We start from the raw sequence: 17060 nt of genomic DNA, 5'->3' as shown, positions 1-17060 counted from the left end.
CTCCACACAGGGCAAATTGTTGTCTGCTATAGTTCAAGACAACCCTGAGAATTTTGCGGACAAGGTGTCAGATAAATATGGGATACACTATCCTTGAACTTGATATTGAAGGGGATGCTGGGTAAAAAGAACGTCATGAAGAAAGGAAGGGTTCTGAAATCATGAGTTGCCTTAGGAATTAGATGTCTGTGTATTGTTGACAGGGAAGGCACAGAACAAGATTATTCACAGGTAGCTGTAGATCATATTTTGACACATCTGTGATGCCAATAGGAGGAGCTTGTACTTCAGTTCAAAGACAAAAGGAAGCATTGAAATATGGTGATATGAAGTCTGTTTAGGATGGAACATGAAAGGAAAAGGAATTTATTGGATACTTGACACTTTGCTGTACACAGTGTTTCCAGGTCTGTGTCATTATTATAATGTTAAGTATTAGAAAATTGAGCCACAGAGAGATTAAATATATACCCAGGGACATTCAGACAAAGAGTTCTGGAGCCAAGACTCAAATCCAAATTTATCTGCCTTTAAATCTTTCCAAGACTCTATGGGACCATTGCAATTAATCTGACAAATGCACATTGAGTTTTTTTGGAATAAGGAAGCAAAGACGCAGTGAAATCACAAAGGGAGCTCATTTGAGATGCAACAGACACCTAAAGAGATACGAAACATTCTATTTTTCAGCTGTGTTTTATAGGACCTTTTAGTTTGATTCTTTTATTTTCTTAACATTGCCAAATACACTGATCACTTTATTTTTATGTCAGAATTATGTAAAAGGATTTAAATTTTCCTTGAAAATCATGTACACATTCAGAATGTTACTAGCTATACATTTCTAAAATATAACTAGTTTAGCTCTCTTGGCATTAGATTTTCTGTGACTCAGCCAAACTTGAAAGGATTCAGAGATTGAGCCCTTTAAAAGACTTCTGGAACAACTCCTGCAGTAGAGCAGGTGTTAGAAAGAGAAGCCAAAATCTCCTCTATCAATTCCCAGGTAGATTTCCTCCATTCAAGCATACATCAAAGGTATTTGCTGAACATTTACCCCTGCTTTTAGACTCGGTACCACCTTGCTTTTTAGATCACGCTAAGACTGATGGAAAAGACCAGCTAAAATGAACCCATTCTCTTTGTTGTGATTATTAACATTAAACTACTTCCTCGTAGGATGGATATGCTAGTCAAAAGGCAGCAATTGGTATCCAGTGTTCTTCTCCAAGTTTCCTTTCCTAGTAGCCAGGGCAAGCTTTGAGGACTCTGGAATTAGCCCTGTATTTCAGAGTTGCCTCAAGTCACAATCCTCCTTGGCTTTGTAGGAGACTCGGTATTTTGTGCTGAGCATCTATGCTGATTCCTTATTCCAAGGGTTAAACCAGCTGTTTGAATCTGGCTGCCCAGTGTTTCAGTTGTCAGTCTTTTTGGAAGCTGGACCTTTGTCCCATTACAAATATGTATTAACTGTGACTTGATCTCCCAGTTCACAGCTGCCTGCCTGTTTGGCTTCCTGCCTGGATTTCTCAGCCCAGAATCTGTCACTGTGCTCTTATACTTGAAGCTCTAATATTAGCTGAACTATGACTGAAATTTTGTCTTTCACTCAGCTGCTATCTGTTCATTTAAGCATCACTTCCTTGGTATATCTTCTGCTAGAGGGTAGGATGAATATAGCTATGCATCCTTTCTTCTCTTTGCTGCTCCATTTTTTTGTTTGTTTGTTTTTGTTTTCTGGAGGTGCCATGTGGCTTGTGGGATCTTAGTTCCCTGGCCAGGTATGGAACTCATGCTCCCTGCAGTTTAAGCTAGTGTTCAAACCACTGGACCACCAGGGAATTCCTGCCCAGTATTGTTTTAGACAGACATGATTTAGAGTTGATATAAGCAAAAAGTTAACAATATTTATGATTATAGGTAATAGGGTGAAATCCAGAAAAGCAACTGATATACAAAATAAGTTAGTATGTAATTCTCCTATAAAGGCACTTAGCACACAGCAGTAGGTATTTCACAGTGTAGCACAATTTGGGAATGCAAGCAGATGTGTAGACAATTTATATAAGGAGATTCTGTTTATAAAGCATGAGGCTAAGACAAGATATCTGGAATGTTTTGATATTCCATACCAAAATCTCTGTCTATAGAAGGTTGGCTAGAAAAGTCAGGACCTCAGTCTTTGAAAGATTGGACCCAAGAGGAGTTCCTGGGACATTAATAGAAGAGCAATTTAAGGTTCCAGGTTCTAAACTAGATTATGGAGTGGGGATTGGATTGTGGGTAAACTTCAGATGTCAGGACGTTAAAAATGGAACTTGAGAATTGGAAGAGGAGTACAAGTTGAGCTGATGGTGATTCATCTGAATATGAATCAGAGCTTCTTAAATTGTCCCAGACCCTGACCGTCACTGAGCCTCAGATCATGGAAAATGCAGTCATCAAAATAGAGATTTTGGCTTTTAATTCATTAGTTTGTTCTTAGTGGTCTCCCTCTAAAACTATTCCAGGGTGAACTATGACCAGAAAACTGTTAAAAAGTGACAAGAAAAAATCTGAAGGCTGTTGTCTTCTCTTGGGGCATTTATAAATGATTACTGAATGTGTTTTTCATTTCTGTGCATGCTTAAAATGAAAAGCCCATCTTCAGGTGGTATCTCTAAAGTTCTCTCTGTAAGGCCTGTGTATCAGAAACCAACTTTTTCTTTTCTCCCTTCAGTTTTATTATGGAGCCAAGGTGTGGTTAAAATAGTCCACTGGGATATATTCTATTAGGATTATTCTAGTTTTTACACATATGAATATATGTATGTCTATATATGTGTATGTCTCTGTAGATATGTACAGAAGGTTATACACCTAAATCTATAAGCAAGAGGAAGTAAAAGGTTTTGTCCTAACTTAGACTAGTGCCTTTATTATCTACAGAGAAGGATTTGAGAATAAAGAATCAGCTTTTTATTCTTTTTAATATAGCACCCGGTCTCTGAAATAGTATATTTCTGCCAAGGTGCATGTCAAAGCAATTACTGTAATTTGTTGTATTTTAGGAATAGCTCTGATCATTTCAATCCAAATATTTATTGCAATTCTTTTGCTTCAGCTTTGTAATAAATTGAATGTTGTTCAAAAATAAAAAATGTTCATTTTCTTCTCTAGGGTCACCTACAATCTAGCAAGGGACACAATAAAGCAATTTAACCTGGAGAACAGTATGGAAATTGCTAGCAAAATATATAATGAAAAAATTATTTATAGAAAGCTGCACAGGCTTTAAGCATGTTATAGTGCGTGCACACACAGACACTCACAGCAGAGAATCTCAGCCAAAAGACAGAACAGTCCACTTAAAAACGGTCAAAAGTCTGGAAGAGACATTTCTTCAAAGAAGATATTCAGATGGCCAATAAGCACATGAAAAGATGTTGAAGATCATTAGTCTCTAGTAAATGACTACTCCAGTACAAATTGTAATCATTTTATCCGTCAGTTCAGTTCAGTTCAGTCCAGTTGCTCAGTCGTGTCTGACTCTTGGCGACCCCATGAATTGTAGCACGCCAGGCCTCCCTGTCCATCACCAACTCCTGGAGTTCACTCAGACTCATGTGCATCAAGTCAGTGATACCATCCAGTCACTCATCCTCTGTCGTCCCCCTCTCCTCCTGCCCCAATCCCTCCCAGCATCAGAGTCTTTTCCAATGAGTCAGCTCGCATGAGGTGGCCAAAGTATTGGAGTTTCAGCTTTAGCATCAGTCTTTCCAATGAACACCCAGGACTGATCTTGTTTAGGATGGAATGGTTGGATCGCCTTGCAGTCCAAGGGACAAAAACTAAAAAATAGCAAGTATTGACAAAGATAAGAAAAATTGGAACCCTTATACGTTGCTGGTAGGTGTGTAAAATAGTACAGCCATGTAAAAATCTGTTTGGCAATTCCTCAAAACTTTAAACATAGAATTACTATATGACCCAGCAATTCTTCTCTTAGGCATATACCCAAAGAACTGAAGCATATATTTGAATAAAAACATGTATACGTGAATGTTTGTAACATTTTTATTCATGGAAAAAACTCAATCATGTATGAGCTGATGAATAAAAAATAAAATGTGGTATAATCATAAAATGTAATATTTTTAGCTGTAAAGAGGAACGAAGTGCTGACATGTGCTACAACATACATTAACCTTGAAGACTTTATGCTAAATGAAAGAAGTCAAACACAAAGACAATGCCTTATATGATCCCTTTTGTATGAAATGTCTAAAATATGGGTTTCTTTTTTTGATGTGAAGAAAATATTCTGGAAGTAGATGGTGGTGATGGCTACACAGTGTTGTGAATATACTAATAAACCAGTGACTTGTATACTTTAAAATGGTTAAAGTGGTAAGTTTATGTTCTGTGAATTTTATCGCAGTAAAAATGTACAGTCACGTACACTTAAAACTAAACACAATTTGCAATATAAAGAAAATTATAAATTCCAAATAAAAGTATAATTTGTAAAATATAGGCATGATGCACTTAATGGGCATCTAAGAGTGAATTTTCTAAGAGGTTTTCAAAAGCTCATTTGTAAATTAGTTGTTTTGGGAACTGGAAAATGTTTTATGGTGATTCAAATATAACTGAGTTTTGAGGGTAGGCAGGAAGGATTATATTCAAGGGCTGGGAAATAGTATCCACTCCCTACCCCCTAATAGAAAACTAAAAATCTGCTTATTTCTCAGATTTTAGTTTCAAGCTCATTTTATCATTGTTATTTAAACTTGATTGAATATTTAACAGACAATGATACTTGTGTAACTTTCTTCTTTAAATATATTGTAATTCTTAGATTTCTTGGTCAAAATTATATTTTGATATGATAACATTATGTTAGCACATTGACTATGCACATTTTTATTACATTTATATATAATTTTTAAGCTCATAATTGTGATCTTTCATGACATGATTTCCTGTGTTAATTCTTTTTTTACCATCTAATATGATGAAACTCCTGAAAGGTATAAAACTTTTGGAAAATCATAACTTAAAATACTTTTGGTAACATATCTAAACTTTGTTCTTAATTGACATAAGGTAAATTGAGCCTTATGGATATTCAGAAAATTCTCTCCTGCAAAATACTAAGATGTATAGTTTGCCTCTGAATGGATCCTATTTTTCTTATTTATCCAGCAGGGCTATTTTTAGTTAATGGAGTGATATATGGAAAATGCACTGTGTATGGTAAAGTTCAACAAAGAATAGCTAGGTTTTCTGTTTTTTTTTTTTTTTTTTAAATCTATGTCATTCACTTAAATGCTACAAAGAAAAGAAAGGGGAAAAACATGCTACTGATTCATTATTTGCATATTAATTCATATAGTAATAGACAGTGGGCCCATTCTTGGACAGAACATGTTTTCTTCTGTTTCTTTTCTTTTTTCTTTTTTTTCTTTTTTGCCACACACACAACTTACTGGATCTTAGATCCCTGACCAGGGATTGAACCTGGGCCCAACAGTGAAAGCACTGAGCCTAAACCCCTGGACCACCAGAAAATTCCCATTTCTTTCTTTTTGTGTGTGTGTGTGATTGCCTTTTCCAATTATATATCCCTTAAAAAATGATAAAGAATGTTTTGCATATTTATCTTAAAATTTAGTATCTGGTGGTATTTATTTATATTTTAAGAAGTCTTTGTTTCTGAACTGGGTTATGCAAGCGTACTAGCAGATATAAACAATGTGTTTTCTATTTCTTATAGATTCTACAAAGAAATTAAAAGATGTACTTGAAGAATTCCATGGTAATGGTGTGCTTGCAAAGTATAATCCTGAAGGGGTAAAGCCTTTTTTTTTTTCTTTATTTAAGTTTCATGTAGATGTTTGGAGGAGGGATTTCTTAACGAAGAGTTCTTGGAAATATATATTCATATCCAAAATGAAGTTCATAATGAGATGCTATTCTGGAAGACACATTAAATGGTGTACTGCTTATTTTCATCCAAAAATTTTTTTGCTATTGAAAATTGCATTTCTATATTGTATGCTTGGTAGTGTATAGATTATCTATAATATATGCTAGGTTCTTTTCCTAAAAGTCAGGAAAAATTTTTAGATAGAAAAAGAGAGAAAGTGTGTCTGACTCTCTCTAAGACCTACTTAATGTTAACTCAGCATTGGGGCAGGAAGTGGTGCCTTGACTGAAGAAAAATTCTGTGATGGATATAAGTGATCTATCACTTTAAAAAGCAAGCTCTGATACAAGAGAGGAATTTATTCTCCTTATCTTGTTTTTGTCTGGTACCAGTAAGCTTTTGAGTCCCTGAAGTTCTTTCCCTATAAAAACTTGATGTACTATCCAATTGCTTTGAAACCCCTTTCTTAAATGAATGCCTTTCTCTTCCTAATTATTTGTTAATAACCTTGTCTTTTATGTTAGCTGAGAAATGCTACACGGTAAATGTTTGATCACCATTGCTCTAAGTTCTTTTGCAACTTTTCCAAGTGATGGTTGGGTATTATGGGAATTAAACTGCCCAGATAGTTGGGTTGTACGGGAGTTAAAACAAACTGCCCAGAACTCTTTTACCTGGATATATTATCTAGGTATTTTGACAGATTTGTTTGCTGAATAAAATGTGATTTGGCTTTTGTTATCATTATTATTGTGGTTTTGAATGTTTACAAAATGACAGTTCTTGGCTATCCTTAATATTTTGCTTCTCTGGGAGTTATAGAACTAATGTTTTAGTCAAAACCCAATCTTTAAATTCTGACCTCCTTTTAGTATTTTCAATACTTACTATTTTTATTACAATAATTACTTTTTCTTTTTATATTGTTATTCTGTCTGTATTCCAATACATAACTATACTTTTTAAAACTTTTTAACCTGAGATTCATTTTGTTTTTTTAAAAAATAAAGTTAATGTTTAGTGCCTACAAATAATGCAGAAAATAGACAACTTAAAGTCATTTCCATTTGCCTATATCATGGGGGAAAAATCACATATTTGCCCTCATTCTGCTCAGATTTTATTTTCCTAGATCTTTAGAGAGAGAGAAAAAAAAATGTTGGCAGGTAAATTTGTAGAACTGAAAATCTCAAAGACCAAGAAAGCAGGGTTGAAAAGGTGAAAATGACAGCTTTACTGAATTGTTACAAGACCTCCAAAATTCAGTAATTATTTACATTCGCAAACATAGTTGAAAACCTGCATGTACCTATTTATGTACAGAGAAAAAAAAAGTTTTTTCTCCCTAAAGATAGTTGTCATCTATAAATTCATTTGGAATGTGGTCTTGTTTGCAAAACACTTTTTGCTTCAATTATTTCTTATTTAAAGGACTCTCAGGACTTAATCTGATCGATAACTGGATTTATTGATGTAATTACTAGATCCGTTAATAGACACATACGATGTCAGCCTTCTCAATAATGTAATACCTCTCCATAATTGCACAGATTTGCTCTTGAAATGCATTATTAAAATAATGAACAGTTGAAAAACAAAAAGCTAGATCTTATTAAGACTCAAAATTATCTCTAATTTGAGTAAAACCTCTCTCAAATTTTAAAGTTGATGGGTATTTCCCTTTCAGGAGAAAAATTTTAAGTTTTTATGAATCTTTTAAATACTAGTATGTATTTTATAAAAATCAATAGGAAATATTTAAATCTAAATATTTAAATATTTAGATTCAATGTTTAGAATTAAAACTTCAAGGTCTAAAGATTTGGTGCATACCTTCATCAAGTTTATAAAAGTTTGCTCTAATAGTAGAAAATAATTCATACTGTCAAGTCACATGTGTGAAAATATCACTCTCTGTTGACTTTTGGTCAATTTGAGCTCAGAGTAGACATAGTTGAGTACCTAATTAATGTTCAGCTATACAAGAAAAACTAGGAAAGTGATTAATCCAGTCATGCTTTATAGTAAATGACTAATACTTTGCTTTCTAAAATAGACATAGTCTGTATCATCCATGGAAAATGTATTTTCAAAGAGACTACAACCTAAATATCTCTCAAATCATTTTCTCCTTTACTAAGTAAAGCTCCTTAAAGGGTAGATGCATTATTTTTGTTATCACTTACTTGAGCTACTGAATTATAAAAGCTGTGTATACAAACTTAATCGAATGAAAATGTGACCTGTTTTAGTCTATGTGAACAGAGAATATTAAGTGTAATATATGGATGAATCATTTATTTTTAGTTCCTATGCAGAAATAAATGACAGAATCATAAAATATACATTTAAACAATGGCTTTAAAGATGTTTTAAGCATAAAAGCTTGAGGAAGGTCTTGAGAGAACCAAATATGATGGTAAATAAAGAAACTCACTTTAAGAAAAGTAAAATGCCTTTCCCAAGATGTACCATCTACTTAATTATAGTGACAATAACTATAATTAAAATCTAGATGTGTGTAATCCCAGTTTAAGATATTTCCTGTTTACTTAATTGATGAGGCCATTAGAATGAGAGGGAAAACCAGGGGATATGAGGATGAGGGGAAGGAAAATGTATTTCATATGCATTGAATGGCAAAACTTATGTATGAGCATGGTATGTTCCATTGCACCCAATTATTACTAACTCATACCCAGTAAGGTAAGAGATGCCTATTAGTTTCACCTAATCTTACGTGAACAATGTAAAGCCTATCATTATAGGTAGATTGTAATGGCCATCCATTCTTAGTGAGAAGGTTCATAGTAAATCAGTCAGAACATCACAGATATAATAGATTCATAAGAGTAGTAGAATTTTGTAATATGACCATCAGTTTGTCATTGTTAATGTAAATATTTTCCTTTGGGTTTCAAATTCCATATCAAACTGTTTTGTTGGCATCTGAAACAATGGGAAGAAATTAAGTAGTGGCATATATAGAGATAAATTAAATATTTACCTTTAAAGAGATGGAGGAGAGCTAGGCATGTTATTCTAACAGGAGGAATCATTAGAAGTGGGGAATAAGTATAATCAAATATACCTTTATATAGTCTATTATATTTTCGTATTCTTCTCTGGAAGGTTTCCATTATACTGTGTGTTATTCATTATATTTTCCTATGTCAATTAGAACTGTTTGCTTATTGCATTCTAAGATCTATTCAGTGAGTCTCAAGTTTTAGCTGGCATCAGGATCACCTGGGGTCTTCTTAAAATAGTTCGCTGACTCCCCACTTTAGTTTCTGGAATGAAGTTCAAAAGTTTCTCTTTATCAGTTTCCCAGTTGATGCTGAAGCTATTTCGGAACCACATTGTGAGACCCATGCATCTAAAGTGTGTTTTCAAATCAACCTGTAAACTTGACTTTGTAGTTACATTATTAGCAATATGAGATGATGAGTATAAAGTATCTTACATTAACACATGTATTCTTTCTTTCCTTGCATGCACAGAAACAAGACATTCTTAATCAAGTAAGACATTTTCTTTTCTATTAAAATCTGTCTTTTCTTTCTTTATTCTGATGTGAGCTATGAATTTTTCATCCATATCACTGAGCTATACTTTTTGTACCAGTGAGATGCATATATAAGATTAACTGTAATACTTATAAAGATAAAACTGATTGATATTTGTTCAAGTTTCTCAAACAGAGAAACTATACATCAATAGAATCAAAAAGGGTCCAGAGTGCAGGCTTCAGTTGTGTAGACTCTTGAGGTTAATTTTTCTAATTTCACCAAAATATCTCAGGCTCTGGTAAAAAGATTTATTTAATGAAAGTCTTAAATTATTAATTTATGATGAGAGATTTAACAATAGGATTTAAATGCAATTGATAAGAACTTTTGATTGGCCTACAGTGCTATTAGCATATGTGAGGAAAATATGAATGAAAAGCTCTTGATTTTCACCCTCCTGGGAAAAAGAGTAAACCCATCTGTGGTTTCAACCACTCTCTCTTAGTCATGTCCATTTCGTAAAGGAGGTTTTAAATCCATAGTTCAGTTGGATGCACAAAATTACAATACATTGTCGAGTTCTCTGAATGGATGTTTATGTCCCAGTAGGAATGTGTGCATGTGATTTTACTATTAATAAAATGCACGAGCTGTCTAAAACCATATTGTCTCCCTTGGACCATACTAGGTATGTATTAGCTGCTTATTTTTTTATTAATATATATATTTTATTGAAGTATAGTTGACTTATGTCAGGTACACAATTCAGTTATACATATGCACATATATTCCATTTCAGATGATTTCAACTATAGATTATTACAAGATATTGGCTATAGTTCCCTGTGCTATACATTTAAACTTTTTTGCTTGTTGTATATCTATTGTTTTAAATTAGAAATCTAGCATTCTATTCCTATTAAGTCAAACAAATGGAATCAAAATGTAATAAAAATTTTAGCTAGGAAAAAATTCATGTTTTCTAAAATATATATGTTATACATAATACACAAAAGAAAAGGCTTTTTTCTATGCTTGATAAAGGCTTAGAAAGAACATCAAAAAAAGAAGAGATAGAGAAATTGGAAAACATAAACTAAATGAAATGGAAGCATTGAGTATGCAACAGAAAAAGTGAAACAAGCTGGATAAAGGGTCATCATGTAGTCCAGTTGCTTTTAAGCATGGCTACTCATTAGAAACTCTGTCTAGAGTTTTGGAGAAAAATGCACTAGCTGCTTCTTATTTGTTAGTTTCCATGTTGTTTAAATGACAGCATGCACTGTAGTTTCGTCCGTGACATGTTCCAGTATGATTGATTACATCAGAATGAACTTGACTGACTTAGATGCTGATCCTATGTATTACACTCTCCTAGGCTGCAGCACAGCTGAAATGGAAATTTACAGGTGGTGGTAATTGTTACTAGCCCCTTTCAGACCTGACCTCTCAGGAAACCTACTAGCTCCCCCAAAGGCAGTTCCCTGAGGTTTATGTTACTAGGCAGCAACTCCCATGGACAGAGGAGCCTGGTGGGCAACATTTCATGGGGTTGCAAAAGAGTCTGACATGATTTAGCGACTAAACAACAACAACCACTTCAGAATAAGCAGTTGTTTTTATGAAGCAGGCTCTAGCTTCTGAAGGGCATTTGTTGTACACTTTGGTTCACAAACACACCATCCCACACAACTTGCCTTCCCGCTCCAGGCTGTCTGAAAACTGGTGGCAGCTGAGCCTGTCTCTGTATGGGGTCAGCCTAGTGAGCTGCCTTCTTTCTGTTCCTTGGTCAGTCTTCGTTCTGGATGCAGTTTAGCAGGGAAGCCATTTCAGTTGCAGAGTGTAAACAACGTGGAAAGCTGAGGGTAGCCCAAGGGAAAAAGTCGTATGAGGCATGCATACTTATTGCTCTCCATGTGTTTTTTGTCTATCTTGTCCTGTGAGTGTAAGATTCTCTTTTTACATTTCCTGTCAGTAGATGATTCTTGGCCCAAGGCTGAGTTAACTTTTTATAGCTCCCTGAGTATACCTTATCTTTGTACTCAGTATTCTGCACTGGGTTTATGCTAATGTGCATAGCCTGTATATTCAGACAAGTGAGTTGCCTCAATCCCTTAAGAAGAAACCTGAGAATTCAGAACCTACATTTTGTAGTGTTGCTGCCTAATGTATATTTAAAATGTCTTTAAAAAGGATATTGATGCTATTATAATTAGTAGCAAAGATAAACACCCTTCTATTTTAAGCTATAATTGTCCTTCCAGAATCAAATTCGACCTTTGCCATTAAAGAAACCACCTTGAAGTGTAATAGAGAAAACACAGTCTTAGGAATCCAACTGAACTGAGTTCAAATTCCACGTCTGCCACATACAAGCAAGTCTTAGACAAGTTACTTCATCTCTCTTGGCCTCAGTTTGTTCATCTATCAAATGAAGAGAGTATTGCCTCTGCTTAGTTGTTGAAAGGGTAACATTCTAAAGTAGATGTAAAATATTTAACCCCTGTGTCTGACAGGTGTCTGACAGGTGTTCCACTGATGTTTAGAGGCAGTGGTTGTTGGTCACATTGTAGGGATCAACAGGCTTTCAATGAAACTTCTGGAGAACATATAAACGATAAAACCAAGAATATCTGAGATATCCCAACCAATCCTAGAACCTCAATTTTCTCACAGCCTCAGTGTTTCTCATCCAAAAAGTTAGGAGGTATAACACGGTGACTCTGATGTCTTTTTCCATTGCTCAACTGATTTCCTTCTAAGGTATGAGTGGAGTACAAGTCATGTGATTTGCTTCCCCGATCAAGCCTTGTTGCGATCTAGAATGCTGTCCTGGTGGTAGAGTTAGGGTGTCTGTTGTTCCCCACCCCCCACGACTGCATAAATGCCAGGACAATTAGTTAGCAAGGAATGGAGGTAACACGTTTACCAATATTTCTGCTTCACTTCTACCCTATTGCTATCAACACACTTTCAGTCGTCTCCTCCTCTTATCAGACTTGTAGCCAGAACACAGTTTTGAAAACATACCATGAAGTGGAAGAATAAAATGCCTACTATCATCCTGTCGTTAACCTGATTTTGATTATGTATTACTTACTGTTGAAATACTTTGTAACTTTTATTTCAACACGTGGCCTCAGTTTTTATGCCCTTGATACTCCAAGAATTGCTCTCACATGGAATGGACCATGTCCAAAAATTTGAGAAAATATTTGAATAGCTCCTTGTGAGATTAATTAGTTATGTCATAATTAAACAAATCAATTTGAATAACTCCTTGCAGGTTTCTAGTAATTGCACTGAGGAGCAAATCTCATCGTTTCCAAAAAAACACACTGTTTTATATCTGTGAAAATATTTAGAATTTGAGAATGGACCATCTGCCACATCTTATCCTAAATTGCAAGCTTAATGATTTAACTGCTTAAAGTGACTAGGTGATATCTGTCACAGTCAACATGTCACAAATGATCCATTTCTCCCTTAATGTTCTGTAATAAATATACAGAAATTTGAAAATAGGTAAATATTTAGAATATATAAAATGTAATTATACTAATTGCTTCCAATTGCTTTTTCTGCAGATGAGCTGCTAAAACAAGCTTAAATAATTTGAAAAATAGGCTAGTAACTCTCTTTAATTTGATGATAAGCACTAACTTTGACATGTAGTAAACATTCTGTGTAGGTTACTCTTTCATTTCTTTTTTTTCCCCTAACACCATACACAAAGATAAACTCAAAATGGATGAAAGACCTAAATGGAAGACCAGAAACTATAAAACTCGTAGAGGAAAATATAGGTAGAACACTCTATGACATAAATCACAGCAAGATCCTCTATGACCCACCTCCTAAGGTAATGGAAATAAAACCAAAAATAGACAAGTGAGACCTAATTAAACTGAAAAGCTTTTGCATAGCAAAGGAAACTACAAACAGGTTGAAAAGACAGAATGAGAGAAAATAATAGTAAATGGAACAACTGACAAAGGATTAATCTCCAAAATATACAAGCAGCTCATGCAACGCAATACCAGAAAAACAAACAAGCCAATCAAAATGTGAACAGAAGACCTAAACAGACATTTCTCCAAAGAAGACTTGCAGATGGTCTTTCATTTTTTTACAACAGTTATTAAATAATTCATATAAAAGTTAAAAATCAGAGAAAAAGTGATGTTGGAAACTTCAGGTGATCTTTTTTACTTGTTTAAGGAAAAATAGGGGCTTCCTTGGTAGCTCAGCTGGTGAAGAATCCAGATGCAATGTGGGAGACCCCCATTTGATTCCTGGGTTGGGAAGACCCACTGGAGAGGGATAGGCTACCCATTCCAGTATTCTTGGGCTCGCCTGGTGGCTCAGACAGTAAAGAATCTACCTGCAGTGTGGGAGACCTGGGTTTGAACCTTGGGTTGGGAAGATCCCCTGGAGGAGGGCATGGCAACCCACTCCAGTATTCTTGCCTGGAGAATCCCTGTGGACAGAGGAGCCTGGTAGGCTACAGTCATGGGTTTGCAGAGTCAGGCACGACTGAGTGACAGAGCACAAAGGCAAATAGAGAAAATTCTTTAGGTGCTTGCTACACCTAAAACTTATCTGAAGGTTTGTCAATTGTGTTTATTTGTATACTTGCATCAATAGGAATAGATTTTTTCAGCAGGAATACATTTAAGGATATTAGTGGAAAATCTGGACATTTGTGTATAAAGACTTAGAGTGTCTAAGGAGTTTAAGTTTTTTTTTTTTTAATAGCTAGAGGAAATGATAAATGATATTCTTAAGATCAATAACCAGTAACACTGAAGAAGCTGAAGTTGACTGGTTCTTTGAAGACCTACAAGACCTTCTAGAACTCACACCCAAAAAAGATGTCCTTTTCATTATAGGGACAGGAATGAAAAAGTAGGAAGTCAAGAAACACCTGCAGCAACAGACAAACTTGGCCTTGGAGTACAGAATGAAGCAGGGCAAAGACTAACGGAGTTTTGCCAAGAGAATGCATTGGTCATACCAAACACCCTCTTTCAACAACACAAGAGAAGACTCTACACATGGACATCACCAGATGGCCAACACTGAAATCAGACTGATTATATTCTTTGCAGCCAAAGATGGAGAAGCTCTATATAGTCAGCAAAAACAAGACTGGGAGGTGGCAAGAATACACAAAAGAACTGTACAAAAAAGATCTTCTTGACCCAGATATGATGGTGTGACCACTCACCTAGAGCCAGACATCCTGGAATGTGAAGTCAAGTGGGCCTTAGGAAGCATCACTATGAACAAAGCTAGTGGAGGTGATGGAATTTCAGTTGAGCTATTTCAAATCCTAAAAGATGATGCTGTGAAAGTGCTGCACTCAATATGCCAGCAAATTTGGAAAACCCAGCAGTGGCCACAGGACTGGAGAAAATCAGTTTTCATTCCAATCTCAAAGAAAGGCAATGCCAAAGAATGCTCAAACTACCACACAATTGCACTCATCTCACCTACTAGTAAAATAATACTCAAAATTCTCCAAGACAGGCTTCAGCAATATGTGAACCGTGAACTTCCAGATGTTCAAGCTGGTGTTAGAAAAGGCAGAGGAACCAGAGATCAAATTGCCAACATCTGCTGGATCATGGAAAAAGCAAGAGAGGTCCAGAAAATCATCTATTTCTACTTTATTGACTATGCCAAAGCCTTTGACTCTGTGGATCACAATAAACTGTGGAAAATTCTGGAAAAGATGGGAATACCAGACCACCTGACCTGCCTCTTGAGAAACCTGTATGTAGGTCAGGAAGCAACAGTTAGAACTGGACATGGAACAACAGACTGGCTCCAAATAAGAAAAGGAGTATGTCAAGGCTGTATACTGTCACCCTGCTTATTTAACTTGTATGCAGAGTATGTCATGAGAAACGCTGGGCTGGAAGAAGCACAAGCTAGAATCAAGATTGCCGGGAGAAATATCAATAACCTCAGATAAGCAGATGATACCACCCTTATGGCAGAAAGTGAAGAAGAACTAAAGAGCCTTTTGATGAAAGTGAAAGAGGAGAGTGAAAAAGTTGGCTTAAAGCTTAACATTCAGAAAACGAAGATCATGGCATCCGATCCCATCACTTCATGGCAAATAGATGAGGAAACAGTGGAAACAGTGGCTGACTTTAGTTTTTGGGGCTCCAAGATCACTGCAGATATGATTGCAGCCATGAAATTAAAAGACACTTACTCCTTGCAAGGAGAGTTATGACCAACCTAGACAGCATATTCAAAAGCAGAGACATTACTTTGCCAACAAAGGTCCATCTCTTCAAGGCTATGGTGTTTCCAGTAGTCATGTATGGATATGAGAGTTGGAGTATAAAGAAAGCTGAGCGCCAAAGAATGGATGCTTTTGAACTGTGATGTTGGAGAAGACTCTTGAGAGTCCCTTGGACTGCAAGGAGATCCAAACAGTCCATCCTAAGGGAGACCAGTCCTGGGTGTTCATTGGAAAGACTGATGTTGAAGCTGAAACTCCAATACTTTGGCCACCTGATGCAAAGAGCTAATTCATTTGAAAAGACCCTGATGCTGGGAAAGACTGAGGGCAGGAGGAGAAGGGGACGACAGATGATGAGATGGTTGGATGGCATCACTGACTCAATCGACATGAGTTTGGGTAAACTCCGTGAGCTGTTGATGGACAGGGAGGCCTGGTGTGCTGCAGTTCATGGGGTCGCAAAGAGTCAGACGCAACTGAGAAACTGAACTGAACTGAAGATCAATAAGTTAAAATTTCTATTTATTAATTTATTTCTAAAGCCAGTGGGAATAACAGGCTTGCATTCAAGAGAAGACCAGGTATATATTATTGAAGAAGTCCAATCAAATGATGAAAACTGGAATGGCAAGGAGGATTATAATAGAGCCTGAGGGCAGATTTAGAATATCTTTCAGATATGTAGTCAAAAGTAATAGGTTACATTTGGAATATCAAAAAGAATTATAGTCAACTCAGAGTTTTCAAGATTGTGGAAGTGAGATAATTCATCACTGTTTATTTTTATATTTGTTTCCCTTTTTTGTCTAATGATCAGCTTATTGTTACACTAGTCAACAGAGTTGATGGTGACAAACCAGTTGTACTAGATATGGATTTTGGAAAATCAAAATCTGCCTATAGAATTATACTTAGCTGTAACATAGAAGCTTTTGAAATCATAAATATTTAGCTCCTTGGCAATAAATAGGAACCTTTGACTTTGGGCATTTTACTTGATTTTTCTGAGGCTCAGAAAATTCATTTTTTCAGCCTTCTTGGCTATAAAATAGGAGTGATAGTCGCATTTGCTCATGGAGTTATTGTGATTATTGAAGTATAGCATACACATAACATACTTAGTCCTAGAACACAATAACATTTAGGTAAGTTTCCATATATACAACAAACACTTTAAGGAAATTCTAATTTAATTTTCCCATTTATGGATAATAGAGCATATTACTGACTATAAAGATTGAAAGGAGAGGTTGAAGGCTTTAAGAAGTAGTTTGGCAAAAAAAAAAAGAAAAGATACCAGTGAGGATAAACATATAGAAAGTGAAAAAAGCACTTGGAAGAAAAATTACTGGGTTGCATACCAAATAATGCATGTATA

At 35.4% G+C, this 17060-nt stretch overlaps 1 protein-coding gene across 2 annotated transcripts in view; it reads left to right on the top strand.

The window, feature by feature from the left end:
• The window catches only part of DGKB (diacylglycerol kinase beta), an 856074-nt gene that overhangs the window by 176592 nt on the left and 662422 nt on the right, over positions 1-17060 (top strand). For both annotated transcript variants that reach the window (XM_040260596.1, XM_040260597.1), the window contains exon 3: positions 5759-5835. In XM_040260596.1, coding sequence (XP_040116530.1) covers positions 5759-5835 — 77 coding nt within the window. The remainder of the gene's footprint in view (positions 1-5758; positions 5836-17060) is intronic.

The sequence above is a fragment of the Oryx dammah genome, unplaced genomic scaffold (assembly GCF_014754425.2).
Source record: "Oryx dammah isolate SB20612 unplaced genomic scaffold, SCBI_Odam_1.1 HiC_scaffold_18, whole genome shotgun sequence".
Taxonomy (NCBI): Eukaryota; Metazoa; Chordata; class Mammalia; order Artiodactyla; family Bovidae; genus Oryx; species Oryx dammah.
Note: the sequence above shows the minus strand (reverse complement) of the source record. Positions and strands in the feature narration are given on the sequence as shown.